Source organism: Manacus candei, unplaced genomic scaffold, assembly GCF_025592945.1.
Source record: "Manacus candei isolate 608988 ecotype Guabito, Panama unplaced genomic scaffold, ASM2559294v1 h1tg000010l, whole genome shotgun sequence".
NCBI classification, from domain to species: Eukaryota; Metazoa; Chordata; class Aves; order Passeriformes; family Pipridae; genus Manacus; species Manacus candei.
In genome coordinates, this window is record NW_026138058.1 from 8,673,047 (window position 1) to 8,698,456 (window position 25,410).

General features: G+C 42.8%; 1 protein-coding gene across 3 annotated transcripts in view; it reads right to left on the minus strand.

Moving 5' to 3' along the window:
- The window catches only part of RNF38 (ring finger protein 38), a 111,217-nt gene extending 92,573 nt beyond the window's left edge, over nt 1-18,644 (minus strand). Inside the window, exons 1-2 of one of the 3 annotated variants that reach the window (XM_051777489.1) lie at nt 17,998-18,019; nt 3,760-3,844 (exon numbers count right to left, since the gene is read on the minus strand). In XM_051777489.1, the coding sequence (XP_051633449.1) occupies nt 3,760-3,808 (49 nt within the window). In that variant the 5' untranslated portion in view covers nt 3,809-3,844; nt 17,998-18,019. Of the gene's footprint in view, nt 1-3,759; nt 3,845-5,495; nt 6,345-17,997 lie in introns of those variants that run through there. The other 2 variants (XM_051777488.1, XM_051777486.1) reach the window with 2 other exon arrangements.
- Between the last annotated feature and the right edge of the window lie 6,766 nt (nt 18,645-25,410).

Here is a 25,410-nt window from a genome sequence, read left to right on the forward strand (position 1 = left end):
TATTTGGGGTTAGGTAGGAAGGACCAGCACTTCAAAATGAGAGGTCTTCAGCTTCAGTCCCTTGAACTGTGAGGATTACTCAAAACTCCAGTTACAGAGTAAAAACCAATCGGTTCTCTTGATTCGTGAACAATTTGAATCACATAAATGAAGGTTAAGGTCAAAGAAATACCCACACATTGAGGCCACAATGTCTGTGAAACTTTTCATTCACTTCACATTACTGGAGAGCTCCATTCAACAGAAAATAAAAACTCTTCCTGAAAAAAAAAGTTTATTCCCTTTTTCTCTCGCCCCCAAGTTCCCAAGCATATGTTCCTTCAGCACTGATGCTATCTCTATCATTATTTCCACACAAATATAAAAAAAATAAACAAATCAATGCCATCGCTATTTATGTAATTTTACAAAGCACTTGTTTATTGTGTTTACTGTGTATATCCTAGTAGCCCCCTAAAGACCATCAAAATAGATCATAACAGGTACCATGCATGAACAATGGAGGAAACAAATATCACCCAGAAGTTACTACACAGACTGAAAAGAAGTGGTTGCAATCTCTTTCCTTGCATTTCTTGATCCCAGGTTACAGCAGCACTACCAATGAGAGAAACAATTCCAGCCTTCCAACACATTGTAGGTATGTATCTGTAAGGACACCCTGTGACCCTGGACAGGTGATTTACCTCAGTTTACACCTGCTGCTAGTGTTAAATTGCAGAAGTTCATTCATATATTTTAGGAGTAAGGAGGTCAGAAGCCAGGTGACAATGTGCAGCTCTGCTACTCCAGCTGAAGATTAGAAGTACATGAAGTTATGACCCTAGAAACACACTTTCAAGGACCTTCCTTACACTGTTTCTATATAGCTAATAAAGGGGTGGATGCCTCATGACATGAATTAGAGAAAACACACACATACAAGCCAAAAGATGTCCTTATCTGCCTTTAAGCAACCAAAGCCAGTCAAACACTTAACAAAAACTCCACAAACCAAACAAGCTCTTGCAGCATGTCTTGATTTCACCTTCCTCCTCTGTTTTGCCACAAAGGTCCCACACTACCACACTCAATACAAAGAAAGAGACTGCACAGTATTGCAACACTTCTAGCAATGGATGCAGACAGTGTTCTTTAGAATAAAGAGTCTGCGCATCATCACGGTGAAAGCTTCATAAAGAGACCATTTACCCAGGAGTTCATGAGAAGGTTCCACACCCACTCATTCCACTGAAAAACTGATCCTTCAAACACAGTGTATAAAATCTTCTAAAAACAATAAAGATGTCTTTGATAAGCCACAGCATTTTGGAAAGGCTCAAAATGGGCCAGTTTTCACCCAAACCCACAAGATGGGTCACCCACAGCAACACCAACTGTTCCTTACAAATACTAAAGTTTATCCTTGGCATGCAAACCAAGTGCTACTCGGAAAGGAGAACTTCCTTATAAGCACGAAGCTATTTCCCCTTCCTCCTTACTAAAAAACCCCTGCACTCTTCCACAGACATGGTTTCAGTGTTGTTTATTACTCTCCAGTCCTGTCGACAACATTGCTGACCTCTGTCCTTACATGAAAATATGTTATCAAAGCTCCTTCTGTCCTTGTGATGGATGTGACTGCCTTCTGAAGTGTACTCTGAACATCACAGCCATTGACATTTGGCCACAAGATGGGCATTAGATAGACAAAATCCACTTAAAAGATTCTTGCAAAAACACACACAAGAATCTAGGTACTGCATTTTCAAAGACAACAGACAAAGTGCAGCAATTTCAATCAAATGACAGAGCAGCAGGTCAGTCTTAAGAAGATTTTACTGAAAATCACAGATCAGTCTGAACATTACTCTTTATATTCCACTTATATAGTTGGATTATTTCTACATCTTTGTTAGTCTTGCAGTTGCTTTGTCTTTGATGTGTGAGGAGAAAAAAACAAAAAACCACAAAGTCTCAAACAAACACCACCACCACAAAACCCCCACAACTTTCTGGAAGCCTTCAGGGTAAAGTTAAAAATCTGAAATCCCCCAAAAGCTAAGCAAAAGACACAATGTACCAATCTCTCTCTACATCAAAAGGTTTTGGTTTAGCATTTCATTTTGAATTTGATTATTTTATTTTATTTACAATTCCAGACTTTTCCCCCCTGCCAAACTTTTAACTATATACAGTATCTTAAGATTTCTCACAAGTGAGTAATCTAGACAACATAAGCAGGATTCATAGCCTTTATCTAGATCCTTCTGTATATACACATTTCTTTATTCAATATAATGGCTGCAATGCAGTTCATTTTCAATTTTAGATGCAAGCTGCTTTTGGGTTCAACTACATTGCCCTTTTTCAGCTGTAGATCTTTTCTAGGCAGCAAAGTGTTTATGTCATAAGCAATCACACACAAAACAATACAACATGCTGAATTTACTCTACTTCCCTACTTCAGCTTTTTCACCCACCCCTTCACACACCTCATCTTGCTCCAGGACACCTTATGGAAAGCCATTTCCTTCTTCAAGCAACTGTCTTGGAGTTGTGACAAAATCATGACAGCAAAAATAACACATACATACAGGCAATGTCTGTCTCCACTGGTTACCTATGCGAATAATTCCAGATTTTTTCCAGGCCATCTTGTATGGCAAGGTTTTGGTAGCTGGCTACAGGGCTAATTTATGTCAGAAGAAGTCAGAAGGTTCCCCTATGTACAAAAGAGACAGTGCCAGCCAGCTCCAAAACTGAACTGCCACTGGCCATGCCCAAGCCCATTGGTGACGGTGATTGCATCTCTGAGATAACATACTTAAATAGGGGGAAAAAGTGCTGCACAACAGCAGCCAAGCAGACCCCAGGGTCAGTGAAGAAGGAGGGAGAGGAGATGCTCCAGGCACTGGAGCAGAAATTCTCCTGCAGCCTGTGGTGGAGACTATGGTGAGGCAGCCTGTCCTACTGCAGCTCACGGCAGACCCCACAAGTGAGCAGGTGGATGTGCCTGAAGGAGGCTGTAACCACCTGGAAGCCCACACTGGAGCAGCTCATGAAGAACTGTGACCCATGAGAAGGACTCATGCTGGAGAAGTTGGCGGAGGACTGTCTCCTGTGGGAGGGACCTCACGCTGGAGCTGGGGAAGAACATGAGGAGGGAGGAGCAGCAGAGACCAGGTGCTATAAACTGACCACAGTCCCCATTCCCCATTTTCCTGAACCACTCAGGCAGAAGAGGCAGAGAAGTCTGGAGTTGAAGTTGAACCTGGGAAGAACGGAGGGGTGGGGAAAAGGTGTTTTAAGGTTTGTTTTCATTCTTCACTATCCTTCTCGGCCTTTTGATTGGCAATTAATTAAATTAGTTTCCCCAAACCAAGTCTGTTTTGCCAATGACTGTACTTACTGACCCTTTTGTCATATTTTCTCTTCCCTGTCCAGATGAGGAGGGTGAGTGATAAAGTGGCTTTGGTGGGCACCTGGTGTTCAGTCAAAGTTATCCCACTACAATATAACCTTCTTCCTCCACTGCATTTTGTTTTAGTTTCCACAGTTTTTCATTTTTGTATGTTTTGCACAAATGAACCACATTCTGGAATTTTCTTCATGTCTCCTAATTCAGTAACAGGCTACAGAAAATTTTCAGCTCGTGATACCTTTTTTTTTTTTTTAACTTAGTAAGGTATTTCATTGCCTGATGATCTTGCCTGGCTAGTTATCACCCATTCTCAATCTGTTCCATCAGGAATTCCCACAATCCCATCACACTCTTACCTTTCTCAAGTAAACAAGACCCAGCTCTCCCAAACACTCCTACTACCATAGCTCCTTGTGCTCCAACTGATACTCATGGTAACATCTGAAAGCAAAAGCAGCAACACAGATGCACGTCAGCCAATACCTGTGACATATCCACATACCTCAGCAGTTTTCAGCTGTTTATCTAGCAGCTTAGCAGCAAAAATACCCCTTTGAGATGAAAACTTTGAGAAAGAGGACAAATTACTGTAGTTATATACAGGCTACATTTTAAGTGACTAACTTCTTCTGATGGGGACTGCTATTACCAGTATCTTTACACGACTGAACAAACTACCACTGTTGCTTTTAGTGAAGGCATACCTCTCTCCAGTCCAGAACATAGGGCTCTCAGATTTATGCATTGAGTATATACACAGATTTTAGAAAAGTCTAGTTTTCTTTTAGGCATATTTCAGTTGAAGCCAAGTTCTCATGAAGTAGTGTACAGAACTAGGAGAGAAGTGTCAGAGTAGCCAGGTCGGCCAGTCCCAAAGGCAAGCCATTAGCTATACAACAGCACAAAAAGAACCCTCTAAGTTTAAATGCATTCAACACATAATTCTAGGAATTCATAGAGCCAGTTTCAGCAAACCACTTTTATACTTTAAATAATGGACTGAGGCAATCAGAAGTGAAGGAATGTAGCCATTGCCAAACAGCAGATCTTTTTGAGAGATACAGAGGTGACTGTCCTATATATGAAGTATCTAAGTTTGTGTGTCTGCCTGTGAGCATTCCCACATGCAGGTGTTGGTTGTCTCTAGCAGCAAACAAACTGAAAACATACGTGCCAAAAAAAAAGAAAAAAAAAAAAGAGAAGAGTTAGAACTTCAGACACAGGATTTACCACCAGTCAACTTGTTTTGAACTCTCAAACCTTCTTTACCATCATCAGTATGTTAATAACAGTAACAGCAAGTGGAAAAAAAGGGAAATTTCAACAGAGACGTAAATGCATATGGAGAGTTTGAACAAAAATAACCTTGTGACTGGTGAGCTACCCATCTTTGTTTCAACACACTACCCTTTTCAACAGCCACTCTGTCATCTTCAAAGCAAAACAAAGCCTTCTAGTAGCCTCTCTATAGTAATGAAGTTCAACTGGACTTCTAGAAGTCTAGAGAACGTCTCTTGCCTTCACAGATTTCACAGTACAAGAGCACATTTGCCTCTCTAAACACAGCCATAAACACTGAAATCAACAAACAGACCACATGTTAATTCTGTTTTCATGTTACTTGATTTGCAAAGTTGAAGCATGACTGCTTGTGGTTGATGATGAGAATTATGTCTACACTTCAGAAGACAGTAGAGCAAATCTACTCCTCAAAACCTGCCTCCATCTGCTCTGTTTCACAATGCTTTCCAGAAAGTAACATCTGCAGTGCTTGGGTGAATAAATTTAGAATTCAAGCTCTCACTACTCAGGTTTTTCCAACACAAAATATGCCGTAGTCAGAGCAAAAATCCACGAGTTCAGACTTAACCAGAGATCAAACTGCCACGTTTCTTTTTTGTGTATACACCAACCAAAATCCACTTCTCCTTCTTTTATAAGTAATAAATTCATAACAATAGCAGTTTGCTTCATGTGAAAAGCCTTTCTCGTTACCACCATAAAAACCAAGTTCTACGCCCAGTTTTGCAGTGTTCATACACAATCCTCACAGGGGGTCCATGCAGTTGGAGCAAGACTGCATTTTATTTACCAGTGCTGAGAATCACTTTCACATCCCAGAAATATGTCTCCTAAAGGTCTTTCTTCAACCTCAGCCCGCTGTGTTCTCCACTGAGACCTTTGGACAGCCCTGGAGAACAGGTAACTACACGTCCTGGTGTTCCCCTCTCCTGAGGCTATGTGATAGCTCTCCCATTTTGATGTCACAGCTCCAATGAGGACATAAAAAGCTTCAGTAGTCACAAGAATGCTGAGCATAACAATCTGCAAGACGTGCAATTCAGCCCACTAAAGGATTTTTACTGCACTTTGAAATTTATTCCTTCACCAACAGCCCTGAAAAGGACAACCTTAACTGGCCTGGGAGGTAGAAAAAGCAAGGAAAAAGCTTGGAAAGCCGTGAGATCAATCCAGGAGGTTCCAGCATGACTCCTTAAATGAGCTGAGAGTAGTACCAAATTTTTAAACACAAGTAGCAGCAAACCCAAGGCAGCAAGAGTAAGGCAAAGCAAGATGAAGGCATAAAACACAAATGTTTTATATGAAATCATCTCTTAATTTCATCACAGTGACCGACTGCATGGAGAAGGGGCTGACACACAAACTCCACAAAGGCACCACGTGGGCCCCCATGTGACTGGAAATTTCTTTTCAGTACGACACATAACAGGTAAGAACTTCAACTTTCAAGCATCTCTGAGCTGGTGGTCTACATAAGAAAACAGGCAAGTGCATCTGTAAGCCACAATTCTCCAGGTGCACCATGTCTATAACCCAAGAACGGTGGGGTTATGAGACCAAAATGTTCATATCAGTGACTTACCCTGTTTCTCAAAATAGGACAAACTCTCCCAGAATGAACGATTCAAAGTCACTTTCATGTCTGAGAAGACCATTCTTGCCCCTTTAGCTATACTGATTAAGTTAACATAGCATAGCTTTGTAGCACAGACAACCCTAAACAGTAACTCCAAAGACACTGCATAATAAATATCAAAGCATGTCAGTACACAGATATTCAGCAATTCATACCAACCGTACTGAACAGTATTAAAAGTATTTTCAGCTATTGCTGTCTACAGAGATCATAAAATCCTTAGCAGTTATCCTAGAACTTCGTCTTAGAGCTGTAATAAATCTTAGACAACATTTCTTCTCCAAAACTGTGTAAATTCAAGATCTTTAGAAGATCGAACTTAAAAATAGTCCAGTCCTTTTGGTATCTCTTTGCTGGCCAATTCACCTCATTCTGAAAATCCACAGAAACATAACAGGCCTCCAAAACTAGACATGGTGCCTTGAAAACAAAGCTCTCTTACAGCCTTATACAGTGGTAGAGTGATTTCCTATGTCTTGCCTTCCAATGCAAACAATCTGACTGCTTCGTTACTCCTCTCTTTGTCACTATTAAACTTGAGAGGAAAAAACACCCCAAAAGGCTAAAACAGCAGCAAAGGGAAAAACACAAAGGTAAGGAAGAAATGTTTCTCTCTCTGGGACATCGGTGGCAAACAGAAAATGCAACATCCAAAAAGCAGGAAACAAAAACGTGACCCAACAGAGAAATGTTAGAAACGTTACAGAATAATAAATGAAACAAATGGCACAACTCTTTGTTTTAAAATGCTTTATGACCCCAGCCTAACTGAAGACTCAGTAACTCCAGAAAACTCTGATATCCTCATTTGGCTTCACTATCCACCTTACCCACAGCCACCATGCAGCTGGTTAACGAGATACAGACAACACCTCAGTTAATTCACATTAAACAAGTCCAAAACAATATGGCCAACTTGCTCACTTTGGAAATTCCCTTATATGACTCAGATGTTTTACGACTGATCCTCAAAAGAAATCAGTCATTACATGAACAGGAGAAATAATGAAAATCGGTGTTCATGGATTTTTGTTCTGTATTTTTATGTTCTCTCCCTGTAATAACCCAGCTTGCCTCCAAATCCTTTCACTTACCATTGCCTGCAATTCCTTTGGTTTCCCTAGTCCTTGATATCCTCCATTCTTTCCTGTGCCTCTGTAAGAGAGACCATACACTGCAGCTATTTGGAAGAAAAACACTGTCCAGCTGCCCAGCAACTACCTATGTCCACGGATCAATAAGGCAAACAAAACAGCATCAGCTCTCTTCAGAGTGTTTGCTTCAGGGAGCAGAATAATTTATCTGCTACTTAACTACTGATTTCTTAAAAGTCTTCTTAAGAAACTAAAAAGCCTCCCTCAAGAAGCTATTTAAAGAGAAACAGGACTCAGAGAACAAGTATAACAGCTTTACATAAAATGCTAATTTCGCTTTTACACGGGAAGGTAACCTGAAGAGGTTATATACCAGTTTTTCACTCTTTGCTTACTTCCTGCTATGCTCATACTTTATGTTATTGACTGAATTCTTGTTTGTAACATTCTCCCTTAAAAATACTACAGAAAATTTATGTTCTAGTAGAGTCATCACATCAAAAACACTGGTTCGCTACCAACTAACAAAAAAAGATAAAAACACATCAGTGAATATATTTTTATATTTTTTTGTTTTATTTGTTCATATTTTACATACCCTACAAGCTTGAAAAACACACCTCCCCTTACTGAACAACACATCTCTCAATTCCTTTATCTAGCACTTTCTGAGAAAGTGTACCAAGTATGACAGGAAAGAGACAAGATTCAACACCCCCTACACCTCTAGGACTGAAAAATAACAAAAACTGAAGCGCATACAGACTGCTCGTACATAAACCAGTAAGTAAATAAGTTAGGAAGAAGGGCTGAGAGGCAGAAATGTAGCTCTGCTTTAAATACAAATTGCTACTGATGCTTTACCCAGAAGCATTTGTACATAAAATACCCATCACAAAAGGTGTGTGTGGAGGAAGCACGTTAAGATGACCATGGTGAAAAAATCAAACTGCTGCTCCTTCTCTATTAACAGTGCCTGAAGCAAGCACTCCCAAGCCAAGGGTAACATGCCCACTACACAGTCATACAAACTTTCACAGGCTGAGAGAAGATTGCTGAACATCACCTAATCCAATCCCCCAAGACCAGGCCACTTTATAACAGGCTACCCAGCACCTTGTCTGGCTAAGATCTGAATATCCCCAAAGTTGTAAATTCCATCATGTCTCCAGTCCTCTGCTCTAGGGGGAAAAAACATTCGTCCTTTCAATATCTGCTAGAAATTTATGTATTCCAGTCTGAGTCCTACTCCCAGCCTCTTGCCCTACCAGCATACAAAAGCCTGGTTCTATCTTTTCTTCATCCTCCCATAAGAGGAGGGTATAGGGCATTGTGATTTCCCCTGGGCTGTCTCTTCACCAGGCTGTGCAACTCTAGTTTCCTCTGCCTCTCCTCAGAGGTCACATGCCCTAGACCCTACATCGGCCCTCAGTGAGTATCTGCCTTTTCCACAGAGCTGCTATCCACCCATTCAAACCCTTGTGGCACACAGCTGTGCTGTCCCAGTGCAGGACACCTTTGTTGAACACCAGGTCCCCAATTCTCCAGGCTGCCAAGGTCCCTCTGACTAGCACACCCAAGCCCCAATTTACTGACTGGTCCTCTCCATAGAGCGTAATCCATGGACTAGCTGGAGGACCCTTTTCCACCAGAGAGATACGTTGCTCAGTAATAGTGGTTTTTTTCCAACTTTGTAAGGTGACAATCCTTGCCGCTGTTGTACCATTTTTACAGTGTTTACCACTTTTATAGCTCTACCCTAATCCTTCCTGTTCAGAATGCCATTACCAAATAAAAAAGCTGCCAAAATGCAACAAATCCGTTAAGTCATTTTTTCTCAGTGTTCAAATTCTTCATTATTAATATTTTTTTGTATCTCATTGCATATCCCTATGGGCACAAGACACTGACAATGTTTTAAAAAAACCAATTAAGTTTCAATGAAGAAAAGAATATTTTTCTGACTGTCTCACTTACTTTTTTCAACTCCACAGGCATTTATGAAGAACAACAAATACAGTTTGACTCCCACTTTCTTGAAATATGTCCCTGCACCATGTACCACTGTTTGCTACTTTACTTCTTTACAAGCATAATCACAGATTTCTTAAGTTTGAAGACACTTATCACACCAGTGCCTAAAAGCCTTCATTCCCAAGCTTCCAAAAATCATTACAAATTTCTGAAACCACTCAGAAGACTAACCTGTACCCAATCTCCAAAATAATCTGCAAAATCAATTTACAGATCATATAATAAATACTTCTTGTAAACTTCCTCAAAACCACACACAAACCACAAGGATCACAGACTCACAGGGTTCCTGTACCTTCCAAAAGCTACTGCTTACTCCTGCTTGGCTCTGTGCCATATCAACTTACAAACAGGAAAAAAGTGATGCTGTGGAAAAGATCTATACAGTAAGCTGCACACACTTAAAAAATGTAGATAAACACATTTTTAAGGGAATTTTAAAATGTCAATCTGTAGGCAGGGAGGAAAAAACACACCACAATTCAGATCCTGCAAACATTTGCACAGGCTCTTCCTGAGAATAGATGTATCCATGTGCCTAAAATTGAAACTTCACTGAGCAGGAATCCGAGCAGATAGTTAACATAAATCTATAATACTTTCACTATGGAACTTGAATGTACATCAGGTGCAAAGCAGCAAAAGATAAAGAGGGGAAAATTTCCAGCTGTGCTGAAAAAGCAGGCAGCAAATGTTTTCAAACTGTATGTTGCAGTTCTGTGGTGCAGAGTCAATCATACAGCATAGGAGCTGTTCATGTATTCCCTGGCAGACCCAACTGTTCCATATACACAGCTAATGTTGCCAGCCATACTTTGTGGTTTAATAACCATTTCTCAGGCTCTCATACTAGAACCTATGCAAACAAATACAGTGTATGGCTTGTAGCAATATTTAAATTATTCGAGGGTAGTATTCCTAACAGGGAATTTTCCAGGCATGCGGATTATGAAATGCATTAATAAGATTCACAGAATTCATACTTTACTCCTCCACAGACTGGTAGAAAATATGTAACATAACAACCTTCCTCATGCCCTCCCCTTCCAAAAAAATATGCACAAATCACATTTTTTTGGAAGCACAGATCAGTAGTATCATAGTAAAAAGTACAATTCCACTGTTCATAAAGAATATCAAAACCAATCACAAACACCCTTTAACAGTTTAAGTTATGTTCTTAACTAGACATCTTTGTGCTACAGTTGTGTACACTACAAAAAAGAACAGAAAAATACCTGAAAGACTTAAGTAAGTTTTTCAGGGTTTTGTTTTGTTGGAGTTTTTTTGGCTGCTGGTTTTTGGGTGTTTTTTTGTTTGTTTGTTTGTGTTTTGGTTTTGGTTTGGGTTTTTTTTTGTAATTGAAATGACGGAGTACGTTTCCTTTTTGGGATTATCCTGGAAACTGGCAAGCTAGGCCAAATGCTTAAGAGATGCGAGCTCTGAAATACTACAATGTTTCATTGAAGGCTGGTTATCATGACAGGCCGTGTTCAAGGAAACCACACCAGCTGTCAAACAATGAAAGAAGCAACATAGATTATTTGTGTGGATGTAGAACCCTGGTCATTACAAAAGAAATTAGAGAAACATCTTGACACACTTTCCCACCAACAGACTGATAACAGATGTTACTTTTTCACACATCATGCCTGCAAAGGGCTTGCACGAGAGGCAGGATGCAGAGGCTCAACCTAAACACGATGCCAGGGATAACGGGAACAGCTGCTGAGTTGCCAGACTTAGGATGCAGATTCTTTACTGAGAAAGATCTAGAGAAGAGTGTTTTAAGAATGAACATTTGGAGCACGTGTGTGCATTTGAGAAGCTCAGAACACTATACTGTGCTTGCTTAAAGCAGTTCCAAAAATACCTGCGACTTTATTTCAAAAACCACTTCCTGCATCTTTCCTTAAAAGAAGTATGCATTCTTTGCCCTACATTACACATCAAGTCACTTCCTGAAGGAAGCTTTATTTTAAGTCATCAAAGCACAAGAACAGTATTTTTCCCATCAAGAACGAAGAATCTTTTCCTTTTTCAGGGAATTCTAACGACCAAACATTTGCTGTACTTCACATATACAAACAAGAAAAAAAATAGTTTAGAAACAGCATAGAAGAATTAAACAGAACGTGTTAAAAAAAACCAAAAAAAACAACAAAAAAACAACAACAAAAACTAACAAGAAACCACAACATAACAACACAAAACCCAGTAAAACAAAGGTGGGAGAAAGCAAAACCATCATATTAGGATATTCCTGTAAATGGAGCTTCTTGTGTGTGGTGGTTTAACCCCGACTAAGTACCAGCAGCCCTTATTCACTCTCCCCCTTCCCCAGTGTGGTTCGGAGGAGAAGTGGGAAAAAGGTAAAACTAAGAACAGTTTAGTAACTGAAATAAAGTAAAATACTACAACAGCAATAATGACATAATATTATAATTATAATTAAAAGGGAGATAAGGGAGATAAGAGGAGTTGGGGGAGGGGGAATAAAACCCAAGAGAAACAAGTGATGCACAGTACCATTGCTCACCACCCACAGACTGATGCCCGGCCCAGCAAGCCTGCAAGGAAAAAAATTAACTCTATCCCAGCCAAAACCAGGACACTGCAAACTTCATAAACTGCTCCTTCATTTTGGTGTTCTACCTTCTTTTTGTCCCAGCCACGTGTTGCATCACATTAACATTGACAACTCCCGGGTTTAGATGATACATCTCCATCTGAACTTCTAATATGAAGCAGATGCCACACAAGACCATTTAAAATAGCTGAGGTGCAAGACCTAAGAAAAAAAAGTTGCAATGCTATTGGTTGAAAAAGTTTGAAAGCCTATCTTTCTCAGGGGAAAAAAAAAAAAAAACAAAAACCAAACCATGAGTCAAAAAGATTCTGTGTGCACATGGATTTCATTTTGCTAAGATAATTTGAGGGTGAAAAAAAGAGCAGCAAAACTAAATATAAAAAGGTAGGGAAAAGAAAAAAAACCACTATTTTAATAGAATTCTTCTAGAAGTAGAATAGCTTTTCCAAGAATTTACAACATTCTCAATCATGCTTATTAACATTTTTTAATGAAGTTTCTCATTTTAACCTTTCTGTGACAAGGTAAACATGCTTCTCAAACTACATTGAGGAGAGTGTTGACTTTTCCATATCTACACCCATCTGAAAGCACTGGTGAAGCAGCGAGAGTCTGAAGCACAGGGAGCACAAAACCCACTCTGCTGCCTAACTTTTTTTTTTCTATAGTAATTTCATCTTGGAAAGATGTAGAGGCAAGGCTCAAATTGCACATGTAATGCACCTTCAATGCCAACTTCAGACGGACATGAAAAAGCAGATAGTGTAGCACTGTCATCAAATACAGAAGAATCATTCAGACTTAAGAGGTAACTGATAGGACATGAACAAAGCTATTACACACACATGCATATATAAATATAACTGTACTTTTTCGTGGCATTCCTTTTCTTTGAACTGAGACTGTACTGCACACTGAGTGATCGATTATTAGTTATTAGTTACCATATGTGAGAGGAGACCATCGTTTTCAAAACCAGACAAACTCTAACCAAAAACTGTACAAAACATCACACCTAAATTGCTTTTCATCTGGCAAATCCATGCCATCTTCACCAATGCCTGTGGAGTGAGACCAGTAGGAAAATCAACACACACATTGCCCTTGCTCTAGGCAACTAATAATTTTTAGCCAAGGGAGTAGCTAACAAAAGACATGTGAGTTTACAAACCAAATCAATTGCCAGTATATTGCTGTTCTGTATTATGTTTTTTTTCTGTGGAGCCCCCAAAATTCACAGTCCTTCTGACAGCTGAAGGATCAGTTTCAATAGGTCATCCAGTTTGAATCAAAAGATATTGACAATAATCAGTATCTTGATGGTTTAAACCAAAAGGATAATTTAGATTATTTCATAAGCAGATGTTGCAAAGCAGAGCATGCATTTCAAAATTAAAGGCTTATCTCTGGTCTTTTTTCTATCACTAAACTGAAATTTGTACTTCAGAGACAATTTGGAATTTTTCATTCCCACGATTCTGAATATTTTACGTCTAGATTAAACAAGGATAAAGTTGTTCATACTGCATGAACTGCAATTAAAAAATTTCCATATCAATTTTATATTATTAACTTTCCTTAAAATAGATTTATCTCAGTTTTACACCATCTTTAAATACTTATTTTCGGGGCAGGGTGGGGGAGAATATCAACATTTGCTAATATTCATTTGAGCTGGTTAGTGCTTGTAGCTAAAAGACATACTTCTAAAGAACAATTCTGGCCTATAAAATTATAATTTCTAGTTCATATAAGCACTACATAATAATTTATCAAAGAAAGTCAAAGTGAAGTAAAAAATAAAAGTGATAGAGTAGTCACAGAAAATAGCTTAAAATAAATGCACATTATCTGAAAATAATTGTTGAAGGAGTATATTTGCATTTATTTCCCAAATTAATACTATAAAGATGCAACTCATATCTCTTATAATCAACGTCCTGAATAAACATATCTTCCTTTATAATTCAAAATTAGCAAAACTAATATACCAACATTATAATGAGTAATTCTGACATGCTAAAGGTAATTCTAATGTGGTATCCGAGACAGATTAGTTCTACCCATCAAACATGCAGAGTAACAGATTTACAATATTATGGTAATTCTAACCAAGAAATACCATCAAGCTATTTCTTTACATCGCATTTGGACCAACTTAAAATAGAGGTGCTGCAATGCTAGTTTCCTGTTTTGGTGGGTTTTTTGTTTGCTTTTTTTGTTTGCTTTTTTATTTTTTTTCTTTAATCTATCAAAATCAAACTCTTGAAAAGCATCCACATATTGAATGTGCTTCACTAGCTTTTACCACGAAGTTATCTTTCCATCTCAATTTATGTTATACGGTCATAAAGCTGTGAAGGCATCCCCGTGCCATAAATAAAAAAACTAGCATCTATCTCCAGGCATGCCAGAATTAAATATGACTCCCACTGTAAAGCCACAGTAACTACTTTCCAGTTTGAGAACGAAACCACAAATACCACACAAAGATGGTATAACTATGCACAACTGCTAAAGGCACAGAAGTTTACATGCATTGAAATGAACGTACAACTCTATTACAAGTGTTTAGCACATACAGCATTAGGCAGAACCGCTATGAATTCAGCTTTCTGCTGCACTTAACTGACACACCAGTACTATCTGTACGAGGAAGTCCAACTCCCCACATTTCACAATCATGCATATGTTTAAAAACTGGCACTGATCCCTTCAGCAGAAACTTCAGCTTCTCCAACCTGAAAGACTTAGCAGATGCCTAGCTATCTGCCAAAATAAGCACCTTCCCTTATCCCTCTTAATATTCTCTGGTAGGACTTAGAGACTCGTGTGCACCTTAAACAACTACTAAACTAACTAAAGACTTAGAAACATAAGGAGGGCAAGCAATATTAATTAAATTTAGCAAAGTTCATCAGATGACATCCAAAAAGCTGATATGCATAACAGAGATGTTCAAGAGAAAAACTGCTTTCACCGGTTATGGACATCGCACCATATCTTAAGTACAGCACAAATTTCAAAAGCCATCTTTCCAGATGTTGGAAAACCTGAAAATGTTAATATAGACCTTAAAAAAAAATAAAAATATTCAGATACCCCAGTGGAGGCAAAATACTTTATGGAAGGTGAAGTGCCTCTTAAGATGAGGATCAATTTTCTGAATGAAACAAAGAATCAGCTCCTCACTGCAGCATTTCTGGTCCAATATCCTTTCACTAATTTGACAGCAATGAATAGAGACTTTCCATTCTGTTGACCCACACTGGGTGAAAAACACAAAAGAAACAAGAGCAAAAAAGACCCACCCATCACTGAATGTTGTTCTGCTGGGGGAAAAGACAGAGTAAACATTCTTTTAACCTTGCGCTTAAACTGCAGTAATTTCACTACCCCCTAATGTCTGAAGACCAGATCACAATACACTTTTTTTATCAAAAGTTAATATATCAGGACCTCTAATAGGTGACTGCTCCATCAAAAGTACAACTAAGAGGATGCTCAGCAAAACCATCCAAGTTCAACCCTGATGCCTGAGTTTAGTGCATCATTTTTTCCCTTTGATGACAAATATCTGAATGAAAAAGGCAGACCTTCACAAAGAGTAACAGTCTTTCCCTCTGGAGGAAAAAAAAACCCCAACACAACCCCCCCAACATTTCTCATCCCAAATCTAGAAATCCCCTGTATTTGTCTGTAAATTATGACACTATATCAAAATTCGAATTTGAATCACAGATCATACTATCTGAAAACATGTTATGTATTTTTGAGACAACGACTAACAACAAGCTACTACTAACTAACAAGCAACCACCAACAACAATTCGCTGCTGTGACTTAAGTATACTGTAAAACTTAACCATGCAACCTGGGTATTTGCAAGAATTCTTCTGAGCAAACTGGTTCTGGCTATTCCAAACACCGTTAAGCACGGGACTTTTAAACACAGGATCTGGGCTAGTGAATAACAAAACTCCAGGGCAAACCCAGAAAAGCCCCTTCCCTTTCTGAAGAATAAAAGCTCAGCATTCCCTAATCCAAGAGTAAGGTCTTTCTACACTAGGCTTGTGATGGATTCACTATATGATAGGGGTTACAGTACTTTCCTCTACCATGAATTTTCCAAATCATGGAATATACAAAAGCTTTTATCTCCCAGCAGTAGTATACTAGGTCAATTTGTCTATCGGATTGTTAAGAGCTTAAGAAGATTAGGAGTGGTTTTGAGATCAGGCTTTAAGATAAGGTTATCATCTACATCAGGAATGTCCCATGCAATTTTAAAACAAAAAGTTGAAATCGAGCTTCATCAGGTAAAACATCCATTTCCAGATAACCTACACTGGAAGAGTATTTTTCTCCTATATATGTTATTAGGAAGGCTCGGGAGAGACTAATCTGCCCCCTGTGTTGTGCGCTCTCAGGACACAGCAAAAGCAATTTCTGAGCTATATAATACAATTCAAAGGTCAAAATTCAAGTTCTCCCTCAACTTTCTGCATTGTAATCCTTTAATATGTTGTCAATCATGAATTTCAAGAGGAGCTTGTCTATAAAACCTACTTCATTTCAGAGCAAGATTTCTATCAGTGTAAACACTCACACTGCAGACTCCCGTAAATCGCCCAAGTGCCCAAGACATAAGCACCACTAAAAATACATGCTAAGAAAAGACTAATTAGACAGCTCATTTCTTTAGCCTCCAGGCCCAAACAACGATGTCTTGTTTTCTGACCTTCTCCCATACCACTTCCTAATTACTAACTTCATATAGGCATAAACAGCTTCATGCTGGCTGCCATTCACAAAGAACAGCTTAGGAAAACATCCAAGGCCCTGGTCCCGAAACCACACAGACACGCGTTTAAATATAAGCATGTGGGAAACTCCAGCGCAGCCTTGGAAGCAGCTCTTGTGTTTGACTGTAAACAAGCACATCAACCCATATGCTGGGACCACAGTCCTGGAAACGTCGAAGCTCCAGGACGAATGAACCACATGTCCACAACCAGCTCCTCAGAGAGACCCTGCTGCGGGGTTGTTTCTAAGAGGAAATCCAAGAACACATCTATGGGGCTGCGGATGAGGGCCCGGAAGATACTCAACAGGGGTGTCTCACAAGGCATCATCAGCCTGACTTGCAAACAGCATTTTGGAGCTCCGCGCAGGAACCCGAGGTAACCTGTCACTGTGCCCCGGGAATTCCCGCAGTTACCGACGGCCCGCTGCGAGGGGCGGAGCCTGGCTCCGGGCACGGACACGGGCACATCGCCCCATCACACACACACACACACACACACACACACACACACACGCGAATCCTTCCAGGAGCGGGGCGCAGCGGGCAGGCTGCTGCAGGCCGGCGGCCGCTGCGCAGAGGAGGGGGAGCGGCAGCACCGGCGAGGCCCCGGCGCTGCCCAGGGCACATTAAAGTGCGATGAGACAGAGGAGGCGCGCACACGGCCGGCGAGAAGGCGAGGGAGCGCGATGCCCTGCGTAGCGCAACCCCTGCGGCTGCACGGGCGGGCAGGGGCGCAGGGCTGGGGCGCGCTGGCAGCAGCGCGGCAGCCGGAGGCGACCGCCCGAGCGCCAGCACTGCGGGCCGCCCGCGCTCCGCACCGCCGCATCCCGGCCGGCCGTCGGGGAAAGAGCCACCGCCGCGCCGGCCACCGGCGCAAAGGCGGCCCCGGGTGCCCCGCGGCCGGCAGGGCGACACACGGCCTGCCGGCAGCGCCGCCGCGACCCGCCCCGCCGCGCTGAGAACGGCGCGACTTTCTCCGCCGTCCCGTCCCGCCCGTGCCTCCCACCCGGGAACGGACCCCGGGCGCTGCGGAGGGCAACTCCGCGGCCCTGCGCGCCGGCCTCGCTGCCAGCCGGGGCAGCCGGACGCCCAGCCCCGCTCCCCGTCCCCCGGGGCCCCTCTCCCCCTCACCTGGTGGCGGAGCTCTGCCGCCCGGGGCGCCGCGGGGCGCGCCGTGCCCGGCGGGGCTGCCCCGGCCCTGGCTCCGCGCTCCTGCCTCCGGCAAGCTCGGCCCGTGGAGGGGCGGCGGCGGGCAGAGGGCGGCGGGCGGCGGCAGGCGACCGGAACCGCCGCTCATGGCGAGTCCCGGGAAGCCGAAGCGGGAGCGGGTCCGCGGGAGTGCCGGGAGAAGGCAGGCAGCCGAGGGGGAGGTGGAGGCGGCGACGGCGGCCCCGACAGCGGGGGAGGAGGCAGTGGAGGAGGCGGGGGGCGGCGGAGAGGAGGAGGAGAAGGCAGGCAGGAAGGGGGCGGCGGAAGAAGCCACCCATCTGCCGCGCCGGCCCGCCTCGCCGGCCTGCCGGAGGTGCCGCTCGCCGCCGCTCTCCTGGCCGGGCGGAGCGGCACCGCGGTCCCGCCGGCGGGCAGGGGCGAGGAGCCCGGCGTCGGGCTGCGCCCCGGGGGATGCCGAGCGGGCGGCCACCGGCATAGCCGCCCGCTCCGGCCGGCCGGCGGCGACCGCCGCCCCGGGAGCAGCCCCAGCGCGGGGGCGGCGGAGCGGTCAGAGCCAGCGGGGGCGCCGGGGTGGCACGGGCGGCGTGGGGAGCCTCCAGCCGGGGCGCAGCCCACCGCCGGGCACGGAGGGCCGGTGCCGAGCCGTGCCAGCCGCTCTAGGGGAGAAGCCGCTGCTGCCGCCGAGGAGGAGGAAGAAGCCTCCCCGCCTGCTTCCTCCCTCCCTGCCTCCTTCCCTCCCTGCCTCCAGCCCCAGCGGTCCGGCGGGCGGGCGCGCTCGGCGCCTCCCCAAGGCCTCTCTCCGCTGGCAGCAGCTGCCGCAGGGCGTGACGGCCCGCGGGGCGCGCACAGGCGCGGCCGCCCCGCACTGCGGCGGAGCCCCCGCGGGACAGCGGCACCGGGGGCCGCGCCGGGACCCCCGGCGGGCCTCATCCCGCCCCGGCCGGACCCTGCGCGCAGAGCCCGCATTCATCCTCGCCCAGTCCCGCCGCCGTGGGCCCTTCGCCTTCGCTGTGCGGCTCCGCACACCGAGGCGGCACAGCGCGCCGGGGAGGGGGGCGACGGGCAAGGGGCAAAGGTCGCGATCGATCGGGCGAGCCGGCCCCCACGGGCACGTGTGGGGAGCAGGGACCGCCCCATCCAGCCGTCAGCTTGGGAGGCGTCAGCGGGAGGCGGTGGGTACCGGTCCCTCACAGGGACACACCGCCCCTGCCGGAGCGTGCAGAGAAGGCAGGGATGTCGGTGAACTCCTTTCCACGGTGACGCCAGATAAACAACGTTTGTCGTTGCCAGATAAAACAGCATTCTGGCAAATCCGCTGGCATGGGAAGACGCCAGGAACACAACTAAGGGTTTCTCCGAAAGGAAAGGGGGGGGGGGGGGAATGCCTCTTGGCGTGCGTCCGTGCGGCGCTGCGGTGCGGGGAAACAGCTGCCTGTGCGGAGCTCAGCCAGCGGGTTTGGCTCTCAGGAAGAGTAAAATAATGGGAGAACTGACACATACATAAACAAAGAAAAATCACATGGAAATTTACTACCTAGAGCGGTGCACGTGCTGTCGTCAGTGGAACAACAGCAATTCTGTGAGATTGAAATGTGCAGACGGAGAATTCATTTCGTTTTCCTCGTCACAGCGGTGCCACTTTCTCCTGTGCAATGCTGCGAGTGGGAAAGATTTCCATAAATCCTGCTTTTGCCAGCATTACCCCACTGTGACACCCTTTTCTCTCACGCATTTGGTTGAGATTTTCACCCCGTCTGGGAACAGGTGACCGTGACTCCCCAGACGATTAACACCTCTGTAATTTGTAGCAGACTATTGGCATGATTCTTGTGTCCCAGCAATTATATGAAGCCATTCAAAGCCTTTCTTGATTTGTTTGCTTAAGCTTCATGGAGTGTTAGGTTTCCAGCCCTGAAACAGGAAACAACTTCAACAGCTCCTGTCTGCTGATTCTGTGAAACGTGAGAGTGTCAAGTCCTCTCCTGTCACATCTTCCACTTCACCTTTCTGAGGTGTCTGCACCACTTTCATATTGCTGCTATAGGGCAAGCATATGCAGCCTTCGTGAAACTCCTGGCACTTCACAGCTGGCAGAAAGAGATGAACAGAGCTTTGCAAAAGCCACTATTGCTTTATGGTGATTCATTTTTCACTCACTTCCTGGGGGAAATTGCTTCAAAACTACTCTCACGCTAAAGGTAATGTCTAAGAGTGCATTTTGGCACAGACTTCCTTTTTGGTGAGCCCTCCAAAACCTGCAGATTTAAATACTGGAGGATGTTATACTACAGGAAAAGATGTGAAAATAGCATCAGTCCTTCAACTAAAACAATCTTTCTAACCTTTTTGCGTCTAGATTGTGTTCCAAAAGTAACCTAAGAAAGTATATTTCTACCATATGAAACTATTTCAACTATTAATCTAACATGCACTCCAGACTACAGGCTATCTGGGAATTCAGGAAGACTGTTTCTGTTTCTTGCAGACACATAACCTGACAGTTGTGGAGCATTGCACTTTGTTTACTTCTGGAGCTGAGGAGTTCCATTTTCCTATTCCCTGTAAATTTAAATAAAGCCTTTTCAAAATAATATTATTGCAAGAGCTAGATCCAGATTTTTTTTCTAAATGTTGTTTTACTCGTGTAGGACAATAAGAGCTACCACTTTTAGTCTAATACCTTGTTAGGGCAAGTACCACATTGGAAAACTGGCAAGCTTTTGGCAGTGTACAGAAAACCTTCTTCAGATCTGCTTAAGGTCTTCAGGTACTTAAAGAAAAGGCTTTATGTGAGGTTTGAAACAACTGTTACCTCCTTTTTCTGAACAGAAACGCAGAGATGAATGTCCAGCGTTACTACTCTGGATAATTTATGTCAAACAGATCCAGGGAATAGTTATAAAAAGCTTTTTGTTTCTTTTCTTAGTTCGTTGTGACTTTTGTTTTGAAGTTTGCAAACTTGAAATACTGCAATGATCAGAGAGCTATTGCACTGAGTATTTTAGGCTTCTTTCCCCTTCAGGTGAATTCAGAACCTCACTGGTTTGAGTCAGAACAATCATTACAAGAAATCTGACACTGACGAAAGCTCTTTTGCAGAACAACAGTGCTTTTTTCCCAACCTCACAACTAATTCTACCTAAAAAACAACACAAAATTGGAGTCTAGATTTCTGTATCTCCTAATGGTCTGGCAGAATCAGTCATATGGTATGATTCTCATCTTACTGCGACACAATGTTGAAGGCAGTGATATTAAGTATATTATTTCATTAAAAATTTAAAAAGTTAAACATCCACTGTGCCCAAGGCATCTCTTAAAAGCTGATAGCAGCTGAAGTGGTGTTTAAAATTTTGCATACGCCAGATTTTGCAGTGGGATGATTTTTACCCTGGATCCTTCATTATTTCTGTTTCATCTCTCCTGGTGCTGCTGAAGTGCCTGATTATGAGAGAGACAGAGAAAAAAAATCTACTGCAAGTAAGACTGCAAGAAGACTTCAAGTTAGTTGAAAAAACTGATTAAGGACCTTGAAAACTGACCTATGACACTGAGAATATTCACCTAAAGAAGTGAAGCAGCCTGTGACCCGGGTGAAGGCCAGCAGATCAAGGGGAGGATGTTAATGAAGTGTTTCTGCTTCAGCTACAGGAAACATCACACTCACAGGCTTTGATCGTGATGCAGGGCTTCAACCACTCTGACATCTGCTGTAGAAGAAGCATAGCAACTTGTAAGCAGGCCAGGAGGCTCCTGGAGTGCATTGAGGTCTTAATCTCGGTGATAGATAGTAGCCCAACCAGAGGAGGAACATTACAAGAATAATAAGAATAGTAAGAAAGGCTTCTGCAGGGATGTGGTCAGAAAAGGAGACCAAAGAAAATGTAAGGCCCTGGTGAATAAGACTGGAGAACTGGTCTGACACAGAAAAGGATAAGATAGTCAACCATTTTTTTTTGCATCAGTTTTCAATGGTAAACTTCCCACATCTCTCAAGACCCTTGTATCTGATCTAAATCAACTCTTTTTTGGTTTAGAGCAACTCTTCTGCAATAGATCTTGGTTTGTACAGAAAAAAATACGCAGTTCAAATTAGCATATGAGATACAAAACGAGAGAGACACTGCCAGCAGGATAGGTGATTTCATCATGCATCTTACTTTATCACCATCAGAATGTGTTTCCTCCTTGCAGCTGCTGCTCTGGATTAAGCCTGATAGTCAGGCTCTATGTAGATTACAATATTTTTGCCCTGTGGTGGCAAAAGCTTCCCACAAGAAACCTGTGCAGAACAACTTCAGTCATTCTAAATTTCCTATACTCTGGTCTTCAGATGTATTAAAGCATTGAAGAGGAATGTTGTGAAGCTCTTCCAAGTTACGATGGAGAACGTAACTCTGTTCGGATTAGATAACACAGCTTTGTCCCATACTCTAAAACACCATGCATGTGTCCCACTGCTTCTGGCCAAGCAGTAGCAGAAATATGGCCCAGCTTTTTCAAATGACAATTGGAAATGATGGCTGATATTTAAACTCCATATAAAGGTGCATGATTGTCATAGCTACTGAGCAATGGTAGCAGAATGCAGCCGAACTGAGCAAACACCAAACTGAAGAAAAGTAGACCCATTATTGCAGTGCTGGAATGCAGATTTAAAAGCTAACCTTTAGGCAGTTAGACCCCTGGACTAACTTCTCACTCAGCTTCTGCTCAGATTTTGGCTAACATGTCATGGGGACAGTGGTGGATGGACTCATGGGGAAAATGGGAAAAGGGACACCACACCCTTTGGCCAGCCCACAGTTTACCTCATAAAAATGCATCCCTGACTGTCAATCTGTTGCAAACAGCTGCTCCTTTACCCCATAGCAAGGTAGTTAATACTCCTCAATACAAGTTACCTTCTGATGCTATTTGTCCTGTTACTGAATTGATAAAAGAACTAGAGGAACTGGGAATCATTATCAAGTCTCATTTTTCCTGTGTACCTGCCAGTACAGAAATCTAATGACAAAGGGCGACTGACAGTAGATTACAGAGCCTTGAACAGTGTCCCTGAAACACTCACTGCAGCTGTTCCTAATAAAAGTGATATAGTTAATATTCTTACTGAATAATCCTATGTAGTGAACCAAGTCCAGCAGGAAGCTTTGAATACCTTGGTGTGGTATCCAGGAAATCAAGTGAGAATTCAACACCTATCACTTAGAAAACATTGAATCACTTTGCAGAACTTTCAAGCGAAAGGAATAAGGGAAACTGTGGATACTGTGGGAGTGAAACTAATCATTACTGAGGCTTGGATACAACTTGAGACCTAGGTCTTCTTTCTCCACTCCTAGGAACTGAAGTAAAAGCTGTAATTCAACCTGCATACTACAGAAAATATCCATCTAGAAAGCACACTGAGTATTCCTTGGAATTTTATTAATACAATTATGGAGTGTTATCACTGGAGACAGCACTGACAACACCTAAAAAGATAGGAAGCTTCATGTATCAGACAGCATTAACACTTGCATTGAGCAATCTGGCGCTTTATCACATAAACCCACAGAGGCTGATAACCTCTGCAGTAACTTGGACAGTGACATCCGTCATATCCAAAATCTCACATCAACACTGGCAGAACTCTGGCCTGCAACCTGGTCTGTGCCCTTATGACCAATATGGGACACAGTATACTCTCGTATTGAAGAAATGGAAACCTCAATAACCAGATAAGAAAAAGCTATTACATAGCAAAACCAAGTGACTATTGCCATCAAACATGATGCCAGCAGGATTTTCAGAATCACAGGAAAAATTGAACAAACTTCTGGACATCACTGGTGTGATATTTTTGTGGGATGTACACCACCTGCAGCTGGCATGTTGCATCTTGTGTCACATCCTATGATCATTGTATTATTGTGTTCTGTTTTATTAGCTTTTTCATTCTCTTGCTTGTGTATCTATTTATTGCTTGTCTCTCTATGTTGAAAACATGGACCAACAATTGTTAAGTGTTTATCTGCCAGTGAGAATACTCTCTCCTTCCTGATGTTACACACGTGATAGTGTATTGTAAATGTATGTATAATCAACAGAAGACCTACAAGGACTCCTCTGAAATCTACGTTTATATTTACTTATTCTCTGACAGGGCTCCAGCACCTGGTTAAAAGAAATATTCAGTATGCAGTCTTGAACTGTGGTCAATATTTTTTTCCCCACTGATTGCCTTTAAATATCATTGTGCATTCCCAAAAGGACAGAAAGGTATAGGAAAGGAGGGAGGAACAAACAGGCATTTGATTAGGAACAGAGGGATTATCAATCATAGTGACTGAAGTTTATTTACAGAGGGAGAAGAGGACAGACTAGATTGATACACTTTGAGCTAGACCACTGACAGAACATTAGCACTGGTTTTTTTGTTTAGGTAACAGAATTTACTGTCTACCTTGTTTAATCTTTCACAGGCTTTGTGTGTACATTCCCACTGCACACTGAAGTACTGCACACTGAAGTAATTTTTCCTATCCTAGGCTGAAGTTTCCTGGAGAAATAAAACCAGAAGTTTAAAAAATGGGCTTGAATGACAGAAACCATCATTAGTGACTGTGTGGATCTGAGGCATAAAGAGAATTTATAAGATGTCTACATTCAGATTTGACAAGATCTAACTCTCAGTGCCTCTGGAGGCTGCATTTCATTCTTAGGCATACTTAGCAAGTAGTAGAGAAATTACCCAATCATCCACCAAAACCAGAAAACACACCTGCAGAGACACTGATTGCACTGTGACATTTATCTCCTTTATGCTTTCACAGGCTGCATCACTTTGGTGAAAAGAAAGGGTTCTGTCAACAGGGAGTGAGAACATCTGGCTCTGTTGATGGAGAACCTGTACTGAGCTTCCTTCTTTTCTCCAATTAGACCCCAATGTGGGAATTAGCATTTGCATGTGAATGTCCATGAGTACAGAGAAGCAAGCCTAGGATGAGGTGGCGAAGACTGACATAGCTCGTTTTCCCTACCAGTCTTTGAAGGCTTTGTTATTTACAAATGAAAAAATAGTCACTAGCAAAAGCAGATCAAATTCAGGTATTATGTGACTTATATATATATATGTGTATATATATATATGTGTGTGTGTATGCACCTTCTAATGTGAGAGCACCATGGGACCCACTAGGTGCACAAACGCTCATGGTGTTTTCGGCTGAACTAAGGCACAGGCAAGCAAAAGGAAGGGGGAGGACTGGTGAGTGCCTGAGCCACAACCTTGCCTAGGACGGGATCTCAGCTATGATTCCCTGTTTTGGAACTTGGATGAAAGTTTAGCATCAGCTTAAGTGGGACCAGCAGCACCAGAGCATTTCATTC